The following is an 18,772-nucleotide window of genomic DNA, read 5'->3' as shown; positions in this document are numbered from 1 at the left end:
TTTGAACTTGCTATGTAACCAATGCAGAGAACTGCTGATTCTCTTGCCTTTACCTTCCATGCATTGCAAGTACAAGTCACCATGCCTGACTAAAACGTACACTAACATTTGCTTGACTTTCACTGGCACAGAGTAGACAGGAGATGGCATCTTTGTAGCAGTCTCGTAAAGAGTACTTTACTGTCAGAGGACATAGGACAAAGTGTCAGTAGGCTTGACCTTTCCTTAGTGTCAGTCAAAATCACATCTGTTTCACACTGGTTTCTTTGTTGTTGTTGTTGTTTTAAATAGGCCAACTTTTTACTTGACTAGACATTTCTTATCTTCCACAACATTCAGTAGCTTTTTAATATCACATCAAATATATTCTATTTAAATATTTTGATTATTTATAGACAGTCTTCCAGCAACATAATTAATTTCTTCCCTTCATCAAAAGTCTGCAATAAAATATTCTTCCAACTTAAGATTTTACCCTAGCATGACAAAGTTTAACATATGAAAACAAATGCCTCTCTTATTTTTTCTGAATAATACGTTTCAGAAAGCCACATAACTTCAATATTACAGTGATAATTACACAACAAGAAAGCTAGATTTGTCTTCTTCTATCTTACTAGACTCCCCCTCAGACATCCTAACTATCTTCTGGAGGTTAATGACAGACTCGTTTATAAGCAATGAAGAGCTAAGGCTCTCCTTCATCTTTTCAATGGTTACTTTTGGTTACTCAATCTTTTCTATATACTGTGATCTGGCTAAAAACGTGACACTAGCTGGAGAAGCCACTTTCTTCCATACTCTTAGTGGTTGTCTGGATAATATCTGGATAGTATTGATATAAAAACAGGAAGCAATAACTCTTGTGTCTACTAGGGCACATTTTCTTTAGTTCCCCTTGCCCCACTTAAGTCATTTGTTAGTATATAATATAGAAGTCATGAGTTTGAATTCTTATTTGCTCAGGGAAAAAGACTCAGAAAATGAATTTATTCCAAAAAAATAAAAAGTATCCTAGTAATGTTCTATTGCTGTGAAGAGACACTAGGACCACAGCCTCTCATACAGGAAAACATTTCATTGGGATTGGCTTACAGTTTCAGAGGTCCATTCCCACCGTGGCAGGAAGCGGTGCTGGAGAGGGAGCTGAGAGTTCTACATGCGGACTGGCAGGGAGCAGGAAGAGAAAGAGACACTGGGCCTGGCTTAAGTATTGAAACCTTAAAGCCCCTCCCAGTGACACTTCTCACAAGGCGCACCTACTCTAACAAGGCCACACCTCCTAATTTCTGTCAAGTATTACCATTCCCTAATGAACAAACATTCCAATTTATGAGCCTATGGGGTCATCCCTATTCAAACCACTGCTGTAAGTAAGTTCATGGGAGAGGAGAAAGTCTTCCTTTATGTCTTATTTCTGTAAAATTTTCCATTTCTATTCAGAAAGCAGGGGCCAGGAGAGGAATGAGGAATACATGTTCTGTATGCTAATGCAAATGAAGTAATTTAATATTTCATAACTCATCCAATAGTTTTTATTGTTATTTACAGTAAAGAACACGGAGTATTTACAACAAGCCGCTTTAGAAGAATATGGTCCAGAGCTTCATGTGGCCCTGAGAAGTCGAAGAGATGAATTACAGTATTTAAGGAAGCTTACTGAGTTACTTTTTCCTTATATTTTGCCTCCTAAAGCAACAGACTGCAGGTATAAACGCACTAGAAAATATCATAGTAGTATTTGTAATGTATATAGTGAATATATCTATATAGCATATACATATAGCATGTATATTGCTGTTTTATTATAATAAGGCTTCACTAAAACTTGGTATAAATTTATGGTATGAATAGTTTTTCACTTGAGAATAATTTGGTCAGATGTTAAAATGCCAATTTAGGTGCTGAGTATTTGTTATTTTGCCTTAGAATTTGTTATTAAAAACTGATTGTAGAAGTCACAGTTAAATAAATGAGGACACTTAATTTTATTTGAAATATTTCTGCTTTATTTTCTTGATGTTCCTTTTTAAAGACATGCATACCATGATTCTTATAGACAGAAACACTTTGAGCATACTTTGCAGACAAGTTTGGTTTTTAAGCTGTCCAGCTGGAAAGAATAATTAGGGGTCCTTCCCTCCATTCCCCCTTCTTCTAGAGAAGTATATGTGGATTTTGCCCATAAGTTACTTCATTACCCTTATCCTGATAGTTCTTAGATTGTTATTTACAGTAAAAGAACAATTTAGAGGGGAAAATTGTGGCTCATTCTTTCCTCTCTCCTCTGTCCGCTCTCCCTCTCTTCCTTTCCGTTCATTGAGACAGGGCCATGCTACATAGTGTTCTCGACCTGCTTTGTCTCCCAATTTAGGGTTGTAGGTCTGTGTCACCATGCTCAGCTCAGTGATGTACTTGCAAATATTTAATCATTAGACGATATAGAAGTGCATGTTGGTAGAGGTATTTTAGTGTTTTGATCAAGCTGTCTAGCTGGATATGCTGCTGTGATCTCATCTATGTAGGTGCCTGAGCAGAGTGCAAATGTGAAAATCCGTCCTGGGAAACATACTGATCCTCCTTCGTAAAGAAATCTTTAGTCTCATTTGTGTTGCCAGTTAAATTGTCCTTAGTCTTAGGGCGCATGCTGTTGGATATACCATACATACACAGTTTTTTGGTGTGTGTGTTAAGGAGCAAACCCGGGACCTTGTACATGCTACTCAGTCTCTCAGCTACATCTCCAGCCTGTAAACGTGAACTTATAAAGCTAGCAAAGATTCGAGAAGGAAAAGTGCTCTGATGTCTTCCTGCTCCCTCCTGTAAGAGAGCGCTCATTTCCTTTAAACAGTGGGCACTTTTAGCAAATGAAGAGCGCAAGTCCAAGTGTGTGATGCTGCAGCAGAAGCATCTAGACACTTGCTGAAAATGCAGAATTGTACGGCCCTTCCTGGTCCTACTGAATTTTAATCTGAGTTTTTTGGATAGATAAGTGTGTACGTAGGGGAGGAGCCTAAACAGCCACATAAGACAAGCGCTCTTCCACTGAACTACACTCCCAGCTCCATCTTTCCTTTCCCCTTCCCCCTCTCCCCCTTTCCCCTTTCCCCTTTCCCCTTCCCCCTCTCCCCCTTTCCCCCTTCCCCCTTCCCCCTTCCCCTTTCCCCTTTTCCCCTTCCCCCTTTCCCCTTCCCCCTTCCCCCTTTCCCCTTCCCCTTCCCCCTTCCCCTTTTCTCTTTCCCCTTCCCCCTCTCCCCCTTCCCCCTTTCCCCTTTCCCCTTTCCCCCTTCCTCCTTCCCCCTCTCCCCCTTCCCCCTTCCCCTTTCCCCTTTCCTTTTTTCTTTCTTTTCTACCTACCTACCTACCTACCTACCTACCTACCTACCTACCTACCTATCTACCTATCTACCTACTTATCTACCTACCTACCTACCTACCTACCTACCTACCTACCTACCTACATGGTTTCATAGTACAGCCTGTAGCTGACCTGGAACTTGCTGTGTAGATCAGGCTGGCCTTGAACTAAGATCCAATTTTTTCTGCCTCTCCAGTGCTGGGGTTAAAGGCGTGCGCTACCATGTCCATCCCCATAGTTTCATTTCCGTGGGGTCTTTAGTTAGTTAAGTGCTTGACAATGAGGAACTTGTGCGGGTCACTGATTACAGAATTATTATTATTAATTATTATTATTAATTATTATTACTTCTGTCTCCAGGTCCCTGACATTACTCATAAGAGAGATTCTGTCTGGTTCTGTGCTTCTTCCTTCTTTGGATTTCCTAGCTGATCCAGTAAGATTACATTTTTTCTTTTCTTTTTCTTTCTTTCTTTCTTTTTTATAAAATACTCTTGAATTACTGTTTAGCCATTTTGTGTGTATAGTACATTGTTTTGAAACATGTGCTTATTTGAGTGACCATCATCATCACCTTCCAAAGTGTTGGTCTTAACAAAACGAAAATCCTGTAAATTCTACACCCATAAACAGTAATTCCTTGGCAGAGGAATGTTTTAGTAGTCCTTTCCTTGCCAAGTCTCAGTAGTAATCCATTCTATGTGTGTGTCACATTTTGCTTATTTATTTGTTCTTGGATGGACACTTTCAACAGTTCTGACTGGTTTGATTGTAGTTCTTTAGGAGTCCCTCTGTAACACACAGATACAGATATTTAGCCAGTCACTGTGCTGTTTATTTTTCTAGCAAACTTGATAATGTGAAAGTTCTGAGAATTTTTGGCAGAACATGACAGTGGGTTATTCTGACCTGTGCTTCTTACGTCCCATTAGGATACTGTCAATCATTTGCTTATCATCTTCATAGACGACAGCCCTGTGAGTATTGAGCGTACTGCGTGCGACACTTGGAACTGCTTTGTTTGAACTGTATGTACCAACTCTAGTGCGAATTTTACTGAATTGATAATTCTGTTTCTTCCAAGCCTGAAAAAGCAACTGAACCAGCTTCCCCTTTGGTTCCATTCCTGCAGAAATTTGCAGAACCTAGAAATAAAAAGCCATCCGTGAGTGTTTTCAGCATTAATGTTTTGGAGATAACAGTTTTAAAATACATTCATGTATCTTTCACTTACTCTTCCTCTCATGTTGCGACAAGGTGCTGAAGTTAGAGCTGAAACAAATCAGAGAACAGCAGGACCTTTTGTTCCGCTTTATGAACTTCCTGAAACAAGAAGGGGCCGTGCACGTCCTGCAGTTCTGTCTGACAGTCGGTGAGGCTTCCTCTGCGTGTCACCAGTGACGTCACCATGCTTGCTAGTGCTGTGGCTGTTTAGAGCAGATCTGCTGTCCAGACGACATTTCATGCTAGATATCTCGGGTGACTGAGCTTCTCCAGCTGTCTAGTCCTTTCTAGGTGGGGCATGACCGTAACATTGCCTGCAGTCAGATTCTAGTAGCAGAAAAGAATCTCTAAAAATCCAGTGTGGTGGTGCTGTGTGAAAGATCTCACAGTCCAAATCAGCACCGCTCGGCCAGCATTCTGTTAGGAGTGCCAAGCTGGAATATCACGGCGCGTTGGATCTGTGAGAAACTTTCCGAGCTGGATTGTCATTATTACTTAGTGAGCAATCAGATTTTACAATCTTGACAGATCTTTGGTATGAGAAACTAATCTAATATGTTCTTTATAGAAAATATTACAAATATGCTTACTAGTCTGTTGTAGCAAATTTGTATTGCTAGCCATGTTTATATATTTTATATTAACATAAAAATCTTGTTGAATTTGGGTTTTTGTTTGTTTTTTTTTGTATCTGTTGTTTTTGTTGTTTTTTGTTTGTTTTTTTGTTTTTTTTCAAGACAGAGTTTCTCTGTGTAGTCCCGGCTGTCCTGGAACTCACTCTGTAGACCAGGCTGGCCTCGAACTCAGAAATCCGCCTGCCTCTGCCTCCCGAGTGCTGGGATTAAAGGCTTGCGCCACCCCTACCTGGCTGAATTTGTTTTTAATTTGAGTATTCTACTCTCAAGTCCTTTTCTAAAAGTTTAAAATAATAATTTGATTATATTTTCTGCTTCTAGTTAGAATAAGAGCGTGAAGTTTTCATGAAAGCATTTATATTAACTTTTTTTCTTAATCTCTCTCTAATTTGTTAGAGGAATTTAATGATAGAATTTTGCGTCCAGAGTTATCAAATGATGAAATGCTATCTCTCCATGAAGAATTGCAGAAGATTTATAAGACCTACTGCTTGGATGAAAGCATTGACAAAATTCGCTTTGATCCCTTCATTGTCGAAGAGATTCAAAGAAGTAAGTCAGAGCGGATAGTGCATGGGTGGTCGGCATTGTTCCCGTCTGCTGCGTTTTCTTCGTGTCTCTTATTCTACTTTAAAAAAAGATTAATTTATACAGTTGTTTGTTTGAGGGAGGAGCCTCTCACTATGTGTCCCTGGGTAGCTTGGAGTTCACTTTATAGACCAGGTTGATCTCAAACTCAGAGACTTGTCCATCTCTGCTTCCCCAGTGCTGGGATTAAAAGCATGAGTCACCACTCCTGGCACTTTTTATTGCTTGAATAATTATTTTCAAGTGCGTGCGTGCGTGCGTGTGTGTGTGTGTGTGTGTGTGTGTGTGTGTGTGTGTGTGTGTGTGTTCGAGTGTGTACATGTGCCCAGGTGCCCTTGAAGGGCAGAGGCTTTAGAGCCCTCTAGTGCTGACGGTTGTGAGCTGCCAACATGGGTTTTGGTAACTGAACTCTGGTCCTTTGCAAGAGCAGTTACCAAGCGCACTCTTGAGCGCTTCACGTATTTTTTAGTCATTCCAGCAGCAGTTAAGATGCTTTAAAAAATACTTAGGACCTTTTATTAACTTTCTTAGTTAAGACTTTTTTTTTTTTTTTTACATATTTTACTGACAAGATTAAAGCTTTGAGAAAGAGAAGTGTTCACTATAAATATAACTGAGGCAGGCATGAAGGTGGATGCCTGTAATCTTAGCCCTTGGAGGTGGAGGCAGGAAGATCATGGGTTCAAGGACAGCCTATCCTACAAGGAAATTCCACTTGAGTCTGGCTGCTTAGTGGGACCCTGACACTCAAAAGAGTCCATAAGATAAAACAACTCACATAACTAATGTTTCTCAGAGCTGGAGGTAAATCTTTCTCATTTCCCATTCTAGTGAGATTTCTTCTGTAGGAGTTTCTATTAAACATAGTTTGTATGTTCATTTCACATAGTGAAATTTAAATGAATATGTTACCTTTCTGTTACTCAGCAATAACTTGTACAATTGGGTTGTTTTAAATAGTTGCTGAAGGCCCATACATAGATGTTGTGAAGCTGCAAACTATGAGGTGTCTTTTTGAAGCATATGAGCACGTCCTTTCCCTGTTGGAGAACGTGTTTACCCCCATGTTCTGCCACAGTGATGAGGTGAGTCAGGCTTCTCCACTTCTTCAGAGTGGCTCTGATAGTGTTGGGTCTGAGATTTAAGTAGCGAAATAAATTTTAAAAAAGCAAGATTAAGTAAGAGAAAGTAGTGTGTTTCAATGTCAAGTACTGGTTTTGTTAATCCTAATTTGTCTTGTTGTTTTGAAGTATTTTAGGCAACTTTTAAGAGGTGCAGAATCGCCCACACGCAATTCCAAATTCAACAGGTAAGCAGTTTACCTCTGGGTGTGTACTGGTTTTAACCTGCTGTTGCTATTTTCTGATGGCATTATAGTCTTTTTCATTGTTTGCCTAAATAAAACCCACCTGCTAGATGACTGAAGTCAAAGGCTCCAGCTTCAGCGCTGGAGAGCTCTCTTTGCCCTTTTAAGGGCACCCGGTATCTTTTGTATACCTTTTCTAGTTTTAAAATATAAAAAAGGCAGGTTGGACATACAGATATGAATACAGCCGTTTAAAGTATGTTTTTCTCCGTATTTACTTAACTTTAATGTTAGCAGTCACACTTAAGAGGCCTCTTCTCTGATACTTAACCATTAGAAGAGTTTGCTAACATCCTTTGATTGGAAATTTAGAGTATCCAGTTTGCTGTTAAATGGCTTAAAGTATTTAAAGACGATTTTATTTTTTTGGTTTGTTTACATTTTGTTTACTTGTACTTTAAAAGTAAATTTTTAATGCATACAGCGAAGTCTGACCCAGTTTATTGTGTACTCAAAGTACAACTCCTTAGGAATATATTTTTTTAGCTTCAAGATTTCTTTAAAAAGTTGTGTTTGTTTGTTTGTTTGGGATTGAGTCAAGAGCATCTGTGTATTAGGCAAACAATGTTACTACTGACGTCCTTTGTGGCCCCCCCGCCCCGCCCGACATTCTGCTGTATGTATGAGACAAGAGCTTACTGTGCAGTCTAGGCTAGACTCAAACTACACAAGTGCTAGGATACATCGTAGGCACAGGCATGAGGCACCATGCCTGGGAAAACACTCATTTTACCTCAGGCTAAAATGTGTTAAGCCTCATGAATGAGTGCATCTAACATGGACACAGTTCTGTACTGAAAATCTGACCTTCTGTTGGTTAGTTTAGTCTCTCTGTGTTGTGCTGTACCACATGGTACATCTAAGGAAAAGAACATGCTGAATGATTTTCCAACATACTGTTTTCAAAAACATTAATAATCTAGATCACAAATACCCAAACAGCTGTGTGCTGTCTTCTTCCCTGTATCGTGTTATTGATAAGGATTCCTTCGCACTTGTATAACTTTGAAGCTTTTAAATCTGATTTTGAATTATAAGGTGAAACATATTTAATATCTGGGCTTTCTCTCTCTCCTCCTCTCCTCGTATAATCTCACATATCTGATATTGCAGAGGTAGCCTAAGTTTGGATGATTTCCGGTAAGTCCTGGGCATGTGACTTTTTTTTTTCCAGCATAAATTGTCTGTTTTAATCTAGAGAGTTCACCTCAGGCAACCTAGGTGCAACTAAAAAGGAAAAATATGAAGCACAGTGATGTCCCTGCCTTTATATGAATTATTTAGGATAAATTTTTAAAGTGAATTTTTATTTTGGATTCAGAAACACCCCCTTCCCCGCAACCCCCCTGACTTCTCTCTGTAACCCTGGCTGTCCTGAAACTTGTTCTCTCAACCAGGCTGGCCTTGAGTTCAGAGCTCACCTGCCTCTCAAGTGCTGGGATGAAAAGTGTGCACCACCACTGCCCGGCTCTTAGGGGTATTTTTGAAATAGCATGCACTTATGAAATAAAATGTTCTGATAATATTAAGATATTTTTATTATTTATCTACCAGTATCTTTTAAGAGTTGTTAACTCCCTTTAAGGGATAAGGAGGGCTGCTGAATAATTTTTAGAATTCTTTGTAATTAAAGAATTGTGGGCTTTACTTTTTACTTATTTATTTTGCCCCAAGTAAATATAATGGTGTTTCTGTGGATTGAGGCATAATCACAAATGAGACTTTTGAAAAAAGCTGTAGTCCAAAACCTATATTGTTTTATAGACTCTAAATTCTAGAGACTGGAATGGCTATGTAAGGTCTAGAGATTTTAGTATTTTTATTTTCATCTGGAAATATGTTCATCAGAGCTTATAATATCTAAAACTGTTACTTTAAAAAAAACTGCATGCTTGCTTTTTAACTGTATGTTTGTTTAGATAAAAATAGTCTAGTTTGTTTCTAGTACTATTTACCACTTACTAATAGTTTTCTAGCTTTAAAATAAGTTTGATTTGTTCCAAAGACAATGCATGAAATAATCTTGTTACAGTAAACATGGTACCTTTGAAACGTGATCCATGTTTTTTATATCTCCAGTTGTTGAATTATTTCAGTAGATACATTTTTCATATAGGAATAATAGCTCCATTGAGTTAGATATCCTAAGAAAATGGTTAAGTTTTACAATAGTCTCTTGTTGGGTCTTTGGTGGTGGTAGTACTCAAATTTTAAATTAGATAAAAGTTACAGTTTGGTTTACTGAAACAGAGCATTTGGCTCTAATGGGTTGCATTTTTGCTGCTTTTGGTCTTTCTTCTTTCTTTTTAGCTACTTCTGCTTTTGGAAATTGACTTTTGAAAAATTTGTAAAACTAGTGTTTAATGTTTATGGCAGAGCTAGCTGCCTCCTCAGCACTCTGCCTGCTTTTCTTCTTCCCATCACTGCTAACCATTCTCCCCGACATGCATGCATCCGTCTGTCTGTCTGCCTGTCTATCTTGCTTCCTTCCCTTCCTTCTTTCCTTTCTTCCTCCCTCCCTCCCTTCCTCCCTCCCTCCCTTCCTCCCTCCCTCCCTCCCTTCCTCCCTCCCTCCCTCTCTTCCTTCCCTCACTCTCTCCCTCCCTCCATCTCCCTTCCTTTCTCTTCTCTCTCTCTCCTTCCTTCCTTCCTTCCTTCCTTCCTTCCTTCCTTCCTTCCTTCTTTCTCTCTTTCTTTCTTTCTTTTCATTTTTTGTATAACTTTGACATTAAGTGCATTTGTTTTATACCTGATTCCCTTTGGAATGTGAGACTATAAAAATGAATTTACTTTAGCATTTGTCATAGAGGTAAATTATTTTTTCATTAACCTTTATCTGAAAAATGTAATGGGGAGATCATAGTTTTATAATTTTATACTGTATTATTTTAGTGATTTAGCACTTTAAGTCATTGGTTCTCAACCTGTGGACTACGACCCCTTTGACAAGCCTCTATCTCCAAAAATATTTACATTACAGTTCATAAGGGTAGCATAGTTACAGTTATGAAGTACAAATGGAAATAATTTAAGATGGGGGGTCAGCACAACATAAGAAACTGTATTAAAGAGTCGCAGCATTAGGAAGGTTGAGAACCACTACTCTCAATAGATGTACAGTTTTTAAAAGTTGACAGATTCATGCATATGTACATTTTTTCAAAATTCTGTGGTAATGAAAACTATATACCACTAGGGGGCTATCATCTTTCAAAAATTTTTGTTCAGTTAAGCTTTTGAAGTTAGCATTAGCTAAATTTCAAATGTTTGTCAGTAAACTTTGTCTCATGTATTGATACAGAGAATTTAAATGTTCTGACTGTTTTGACTCCTGGATGTTGAGACTTAATCAGTAACTGAAAACTCCAAGCTTTGTTAATCTTCCTCCAACTTTCCCTTTCATAGCTAGGTAGCTTTTTCTTTGGCATTGCCTATAGTAGTCGGTGCTGGTAATTTGCTATGTACCTGATGCGTATTTGTTTAATATTTAGAAGCACACAAAAAAGAGGAGAATCGTTTGGAATCAGCAGAATAGGTAGCAAAATTAAAGGCGTATTCAAGAGTACGACAATGGAGGGAGCTGTGCTGCCTAATTACGGGGTGGCTGAAGGCGAAGATGACTTTGTAAGTGAAAACATTAAGTATAACCTACGTACAGTTTTCTGGTTAAAATGCATTAAGTGTGGGGTCTGCTAGCTTATATTCTCTATCTTTTATTTTCTCCCTTCAGACTTCCTTTATATGTAAATGTTCATTCTTATGACTAGTTTTGTAGTTTCATTGTACTAACCCCATACCTTAAATACCTTTCCTTAGACCCACCTTGATGCATCCTAAGGAAAATAAGCCCAGGCATTTCTAGTAGTCAGATAACTTACTGTGTGTGTGTATGTTTTTATGGATGTAGGGGTGTGTGTGTGTGTGTGTGTGTGTGTATGTTTGTGTAGATGTAGGTGCGTGTGTGTACACATGTGTGGAAGCTGGAGGACTAAGGAAACTGCCATTCATCAGGTATGGTGCACCGTTTTGCTTTGTTTTGTTTTGTTTTCTGTCCTAAGAGTGTGTGTACATGGTATATATGTTTCCACATGTCAAAGGACAACTTGGCAGGAGTAAGTTCTCTCCTGCTACCATGAAGGTCCTGGTCATCACCTGGCTTAGAAGCAAGCACCTTTACTAAGCCATCTTGCTGGCCTTATTTGTTTGTTTGTTTGTTTGTTACGTATTTGAGACAAAGTCTCTCAATGGCCTGGAGCTCATCAAGTAGATTAGGCTGATATGCCATTGAGACCCAAGGATCTGCGAATGTCTTCCTCCCTAGTGTGGCGACTATCAGCCTGCACTACTGTGCACAACTTTTTTTTTTTTTTAAATAGGATTTGGCAGCCTGACATAGTAGTCCATACCTTTTATCCCAGTTTTTGGAAGGCAGAGGAAGGGAAATCTCTCTGTAAGTTTGAGACTATCCTGGGTGTATATAGTGAGTTCCAGGACAAACAGAGCTACATAGTGAAGCCCTGTCTCAAAACAAACAGAAAAATCAATCAGGGTCTGTCTTACTATGTAGCCCTGGCTGGCCTGGTACTCACTATGTAGAGCCAGGCTGGCTTTGCCTGGCTTCCAAGCATAGGCGACCACACCTGGTTCACAGGTCTTTTAAACAGGTTCTGCTGATTCAACTCAGGTCCTTTTGTTTGCAAGGCAGGTACTTCCTTGAAAGAGGTATCTTGCTAGCCCTTTACTGTCTTTTCACTGGGCGTTTGTTTCAGTCCAGATGTTATCTCTTTCCAGCCTTATGCTTCAGGGATGTTTGTATAGTTATGAGAAGCCTTAATTTCCCATGGCTTAGACTGTGGAACTTTAGGCGCTCAGGTCTCATCCTAGACCTGTTTGACAGGACACCTTGGTTACGTGCATTTGTATTTCTCTCCTCATGCTTTCGTGCCTTTCTGCGTCTTTGCACACACAGTTCTGCTTCATGGTCCTTTTCTGCTGTTCTCTACACAGAAAACTTCACAGTTACCTTTTAAAATTCACCTGATGTTCATTAACCTTTACTTGAGCTACTAATAGATCTGAGCATTTTCTTTCTTTGTGCCCTTAATAATATGATTGTTATTATTTTTGAATATATTATTTAATTAACACATGACAATTTTACATATTTATACTATAGAGTATAAGCAATATATATATGTATAAATGATCCACGTGTGTAGAGGCCAGAGCACTAAGTAAGGTGCCACTTATCAGCCATGGTGCACCTCTATGATCAGGCTAATTGGTATGTCTGGTTCTGTGTGTGTGTGTGTGTGTGTGTGTGGTTTTTCAAGACAGGGTTTCTCTGTGCAGCCTTGGCTGTCCTGGAACTCACTTTGTAGACCAGGCTGGCCTTGAACTCAGAAATCCGCCTGCCTCTGCTGGAAATAAAGGCATGTACCACCATACCCTGCTTAAAAGTAACTTTTATTCACCTGATTTAATTTCATTGTCATCTCTGAGTCTTAGTGCCTCCATCTGCTAACCTAGGCCTAGGCCTGGAAACTTCCAACCTCTGTACAATCTAATCCAGGCCTAGAATGGTTTCAGCCTCTGAGACTTACTGCTCAATAAACTCACCCTTTCTAGTTCTTTCTGAACTCTGGTTGGCTGGTCAACTCATCTGTTCTGATTCAAAACTCCTCTCCAAGCTGACTGATTCAAGTTGGTTTCTCTCAGCTTCTGACTGAAATGCTCTGCTTGGCCTCATATTAACTTTGGCAATCTGTTCTAATCTTCTGACTCTTTCTTATATTCTGTCTTCTCCTGTGTCTAGCCTGTGTTGTCTGCTACCTGGCTCTTTAAAACTGTCACAGTAAAACTTCCCCCTTCTCTGCATGGCTCCCTTAAGTAGCTTCCCTTTCTTCTCTGTTCTTGTGAGAGTTGGACATAGCCTCTCTGTCAAATCTTTCTCTGATTCGTTACTTTGCCTGCCACTCAATTAGACATCACTTTCAAACATGGGTGCTTCCTCCTACAAACGAACTTTCCCTTCATTGTTTGGGGTTAAAGGTGCATACTAAAGGCGTGTCTATATACCATCCAGAGAAGCCATGCTGCTACTCTGCTAATAGCCTAGGTATGATGGTATCCACCTGTAATCTCGGCAAAATTTGCACACACAGCCCTAAAGCAGGAGGGTGTTTAGTTCAAAGCCAGCCTAGGCCATGTAGCCTAGATACCCTGTCTCAAAAACACATAAACAGGTAAGATGGATATATTTTTATACTAATTGTCCCCTTTAACATGACTAATAAATGTCTAGGTGCTAGAGACTCAGAAAGATGTAAAAGAACTATGCTTATAGATAATACTTTTTAGATAATACTTTTTAGAGGGAATTATTTTGGTTTTAGATATTAAATGAAATTATAGATGTTAGTGATTTTAGAAGCAAAGAGATAAGAAATCTAAATTCACCTGGCATGGTGGCACATACCTTAATACCAGCACTTAGGAGGCAGAGGCTAGTACATCTATGTGAGTTCAAGATCATCCTGGTTACATGCAGTTCCATGACAGCCAGGGTTGCTCCACCTACAGAAAACCCATTTTAAAACAAACAAAAACCTAATTCTGTAGAAGAAGATCTTTTTTCAAATTGTACCTTCTTAAAAATTAGTTGATGTAAATATTTCATACATTTTTAGGAATGGGGTTACTTTTCAAAATTGTTTCATGGCTCATCGTAGAAATGCATTGCCAAACTTGAGAAAGGCTCTGCTGACAGATGGCAAGCATGTGCCATGGGTGCAATTCATCTGTGTGACTACGTCGAGGGCGCGGTGCCATCTGTGAACTTCTACACTCTGACATGAAAGACGACTGTATTCATTTTTATTTATCATCATGTTTGGACGTTTTATATTTGCATCTTTTAAATGCTTCCCACCATCTCTGAAGTGCCTGTCTCTATTTTCTTTTATACTTTGACCCATACATGACATGAAACGTGGAGTTGATGCCAGGAGCTTGTTCAGTTTAGCATTGTTTAAATTCATTAGCTAATTCATTAATTTTACATCCAAGCCATAGTTTCCCCTCCCTCTTCTCCTCCTAGTTCCTCCCCTCCACTCCCTGTCCACTTCCCAAGTTTAACATTTTATCTTTACCTTTTCACTAGAAAATTTTGTATGACCTAGTTTCCTAAGTTAAAAAAATTAAACTAATCCGCACACGGCTTGGCAGTTGTATCTCACGTGCTGTGGTATAGGATGTATGAGAAACATAAGTTCACCTTGATAACATTTTCCAGATTGAAGAAGGGATTGTGGTAATGGAGGATGACTCTCCAGTAGAAGCTGTGAGCACACCTAACACTCCTCGAAACCTTGCTGCCTGGAAAATTAGCATTCCGTATGTAGACTTTTTTGAAGATCCCTCCTCTGAAAGGAAAGAGAAGAAGGAGAGAATTCCTGTGTTTTGTATCGATGTTGAAAGAAACGACAGACGAGCAGGTAAGAGTTCTGAGCCTTCCTTTATTATTATTATTATTAAATTTATTTATTCACTTTACAGCCCAGTGTCAGCCCTTCCTCTCCTCCCATCACCTCCTCTTGTCTTCCTCTCCCCATTCCCCTTAGAAGGGGAAACTCCCCTCTGGGTGTCAACCCTCCACACCTCCAGCTCCCCCACCCATCCTGCCTCCCACCCCACGTACTCCCCGACCCCTGACATCTAGTTCTGAGTCTTTTGCCTATGGGTCTGTCTTTACTGAGTGCAAACTTGTTGCCTGTAACTATTGAATGCGATTATACCTAAGTGTCCAGAACAAAACCGGAATGAAAGCTCGGTGTTTCCTAGGTTACCTGCTAACAGTTAGCTAATTTGTTCAACCAACACTGAATGGCTTCCTGATAGACACCTTACAGCCCAACAGCCCAACAAGGAATCTTATATGAACTTCTTTTACTGTTTTGTGTTTCTAAGATTTATTTATTTTTATCTTGTGTGTGAGAGTTTTGCCTGTATGTTTTTTTATATGTATGTGCCTGACCTATAACTGGGGCCTATAACTGGAGTGACACGAGGTTGTAAACCACACCGTGAGTGCTGGGAACCAAACCTGGGTCCTCTGGAAGAGCAGCCAGTGCTCGCAGCCACTGCACTCTTTCTCTGGTCCCTCTTCTTTCTGTTTTGTTGCTGTCATCATTAATTATTGTACTTAGTTATTATTAGTGCATTGACCACTACACTGACTATTCCATCAGCTTATTTGCTGCATTAGTGTGCATGCACGTGAGTGGATGGCACATATGTAGAGGTCACTTGTGGACGTTGGTTTTCCCTACAGTGTGGTTCCCAGCTCTGAAGTGTAGGTCATCCGCTGTTCTGAGCATCTCTCCAGCTCTTGTATTACACCAGTTTAAACAGCAATCCCTTTCCCCATTCTTTTCTTTGAATTTTAACCAGTTTTTAAATTAACTTCTCCTATACATTATATTTTAATCATGTTTACCTCTCCCACATCACCCCACCATCCTGCCCCACCCCCACTTTGTCAGTGGCTGAGTAGAGCTGGATGAAGCATGAGCAGACCCAACTCTCCCGAATGCCTTCCTCTTCGCTGCCTGTCCTTTGGCTGTCTCAGGTGTGGTTGTAATGGAGAAGTGAACAGCGCCAGCCGCACAGTGACCAGCTCCGCTTGGCTCGGTCTAGCTGGTGCGGCGTCCAGTGTGAAAGGGAACACAGAGCCTTGCACATTTTGGGATTGACGGATAGAAACTTAAAGCAGAGCTCAGGGAAGGGAAGCGTCTGGAGGTGAGAAAGGGAACGGCAGTGGTTTTTAGACTACGTTAACTGAGTGGCAGGGGAACGAGCTATAGATCAGGAACACAGAGCACGGCGTCAGGAGCAGATGACTCCGAGTAACTGGCTGAGGTGCGTCCTGTCATAACTGTGCAGCAACAGGCTCTTACTCGGTCCAGGTCAGAGGCAGTGTTTATTTTGTAGTAGCTGCTGTCAGTCTTACTGTATAAGCACACAGCAAAGTCATTGTCCTTACTGTAGTCCGATTTGTGCTCATTTGGATTGGCCATATACTTTTGTTACTGACTTTTTGGACAAACAGGGTTTCTCTGTATGGCCCTGGCTGTCCTGGAACTCATTTTGTAGACCAGGCTGGCCTCGAACTCAGAAATCCGCCTGCCTCTGCCTCCCGAGTGCTGGGATTAAAGGTGTGTGCCACCACGCCCGGCTGGACAAACATTTTTAATTTCTATACAGTAGTAAAAATGTAAACATAGTCTAACAGTAACTGTTGTCACGAGTGTTACAGAGCCCTGCTATCCATATAATGTGCCCTTAGGAAGCCGCGGCCTCTGAAGGAGAAAAGTGTATATTCTTTTCATCATTTGCTGCACTGATTATTTTTGGGCAGGGAGACTGAGCTTCCAGATCTTATGGGCTGCTGAAATGACTCAGGGTAAAAGAAGGTGCTTGCTGCCGAACCTGGCAACCCGACTCGGAGCTCTGGAAGCCACCTGTGAGAAGAGAAAATTGACTCCCACAGGCTGTCTTCTGCTTGGGAGGCAGATGCAGAAGTAGGCAGAGTTCAGCTTGATCTACCTTGAAGCAAGTTCTAGAACAACGAGGACTACACAGAGAAACCCTATTCTCAAAAAACGAAAAAAAAAAAACCCAAAAAAAAGAAAGAAAAAAAATTCTCCTATGACTTGCACATAATGATCAACACACAAAAACAAAGAATTTATAATTTTTAAAATAGTAATTACATACCTTTAAATCATAAAGTTCCTGCCAGCTTTATGATTCTGTTATGGAAATCCACCTGTTTGTTTGACAACATAAAAAATGAAATTTATCAATCTCTTCTAGATAATTTAGAATAAAAATATGGGATGAAATATATTAATGTGATACCTAAAATAAATATTGTAATGTAATACCCCCATTTTAGTAGTATTAATTTTCTACTTTTTGTAGTGTATTGTAAAGTTGCTTGTTTTTAATTTACAGTTGGACACGAGCCTGAGCATTGGTCTGTCTATAGAAGATATCTTGAATTCTATGTTCTTGAATCAAAACTAACAGAATTTCATGGTATGTTGTTCATTTATTAAAAACATTATAATTCAGTGATTGGCCTTCTTAAAAGTTGTTATTCCAGATATTTTTACTTAAAATGTACCAATTGATGTTGACACTTGTATATAGTTATATTGAAAATAAGAATGTTGGTTTTCTGGTTTTTTTTTCTTATCTATATCTTAAGTTTTTCCAGTGGGTATTGACTTTGTTTTAATGATAAGTGTTTAAAGGCAGCTGTTTGTACATTAGAAAAAATGCTATCCAATTTACTTTTTGTTTATATTGATGTGGCAAAGAATTGGCATTTCCATTGTGTTAAACATCCATGTCCCTGCTGTTAACCATGCTGGTGTTTTATTTCTTACATTTAGATACAACAGTGTAGCTTATAATTCATTTCTTTTTTTTTTTTTTTTTTTTTTCCTGGTGCTGGTATTTTATTTCTTTGTGTACATTAGGCCATGAATTCGTATGGAATGGGCTCCAACAGCTCAGGCTCTTTTCCGTTAGTCCTCACAAAGTGTGCTTCTCTGGGTGGCGCAGGCTGGCGCTTCAGCTGCACCCAGGTGCCCTTCTCTTTGGCTTCCTTTTTCTTCTGGTCGTTCTCCTTCACCCGCTTCAGGAAGCTGTCTCTGCTCTTTGAGTGCTTGATGTGCTCAATCCGCACATTGATCCTCTTGGCCAGAATTTTGCCCTTAACCTGCTTGTTGACAATGATGCCCACGGCATGCTGGGTGACATTGTAGACTCTTCCGGTTTTGCCGTGGTAGCACTTATGGGGCATTCCTTTTTGAACAGTGCCCATTCCCTTGATGTCTACAATATCACCCTTCTTGTAGATTCGCATGTATGTGGCCAAAGGAACAACGCCATGTTTCCTAAAAGGCCTAGAGAACATGTACCGGGTGCCTCTCCTCTTTCCCTTTGTGTTCGTCATTTTGGCGAGTTACTGGAAGATGGCTGCGGCGGTCCTATAATTCATTTCTTTAGTAGATAGGTCAGTTGTCAAATAAGAGCACTCTTTTGTTTCGACTTTTCTTGTTTGGAACCCATTTATTTTAGTTAACATTTCTAGCCACTTTGCAATTAAGTTGATGAGGCTTTTTTGTTTTATTTTGTTTTGTTTTGTTTTTTGTTTTTAATATCCTAAATCTTTTTAGGGAAAATCTTGTGGAGGGTCTCCTGATACAATTCGTGTTTACTCTGAATTGACGGGGCACAGGCCTTCTTTACCCTAAGAACTAAGCCCGTGATGAGGTGATTACCATAGGAAAAGAAAGGAGCGCACACTCCCACTGCATAGTTTTGTCTGGGTTTGAGTGTGAGCTTGTGTACAGGCTTGTGCCAGGCAGGGGCATGGCTCCCTTAGCTGTTCTTTCTCTGAACTTTAGGGTTTGGTTTAAGGCTGAGAGAAGATAATTTACCTCTATACTTTAAACCCCTGTAGTGAGCCTAGTGGTGGTGGTGTACACCTTTAATCCCAGCATTCAGGAGTCAGATCTCTGTGAGTTC

General features: G+C 39.8%; 1 protein-coding gene and 1 pseudogene across 2 annotated transcripts in view; one reads left to right on the top strand and one right to left on the bottom strand.

Moving 5' to 3' along the window:
- The window catches only part of Snx14 (sorting nexin 14), a 62,175-nt gene that overhangs the window by 29,896 nt on the left and 13,507 nt on the right, over positions 1 to 18,772 (top strand). The window contains exons 8-19 of one of the 2 annotated variants that reach the window (NM_001359958.2): positions 1,552 to 1,708; positions 3,719 to 3,794; positions 4,291 to 4,335; positions 4,443 to 4,523; positions 4,616 to 4,730; positions 5,614 to 5,769; positions 6,766 to 6,890; positions 7,056 to 7,114; positions 8,285 to 8,311; positions 10,663 to 10,795; positions 14,466 to 14,667; positions 17,189 to 17,272. In NM_001359958.2, the coding sequence (NP_001346887.2) occupies positions 1,552 to 1,708; positions 3,719 to 3,794; positions 4,291 to 4,335; positions 4,443 to 4,523; positions 4,616 to 4,730; positions 5,614 to 5,769; positions 6,766 to 6,890; positions 7,056 to 7,114; positions 8,285 to 8,311; positions 10,663 to 10,795; positions 14,466 to 14,667; positions 17,189 to 17,272 (1,260 nt within the window). The remainder of the gene's footprint in view (positions 1 to 1,551; positions 1,709 to 3,718; positions 3,795 to 4,290; positions 4,336 to 4,442; positions 4,524 to 4,615; positions 4,731 to 5,613; positions 5,770 to 6,765; positions 6,891 to 7,055; positions 7,115 to 8,284; positions 8,312 to 10,662; positions 10,796 to 14,465; positions 14,668 to 17,188; positions 17,273 to 18,772) is intronic. The other variant, NM_172926.4, reaches the window with a different exon arrangement.
- On the bottom strand, positions 17,682 to 18,229 carry Gm10163 (predicted pseudogene 10163; annotated as a pseudogene).

The sequence above is a fragment of the Mus musculus genome, chromosome 9 (genome assembly GCF_000001635.26).
Source record: "Mus musculus strain C57BL/6J chromosome 9, GRCm38.p6 C57BL/6J".
NCBI classification, from domain to species: domain Eukaryota; kingdom Metazoa; phylum Chordata; class Mammalia; order Rodentia; family Muridae; genus Mus; species Mus musculus.
This window is presented reverse-complemented; position numbering and strand designations above follow the sequence as displayed.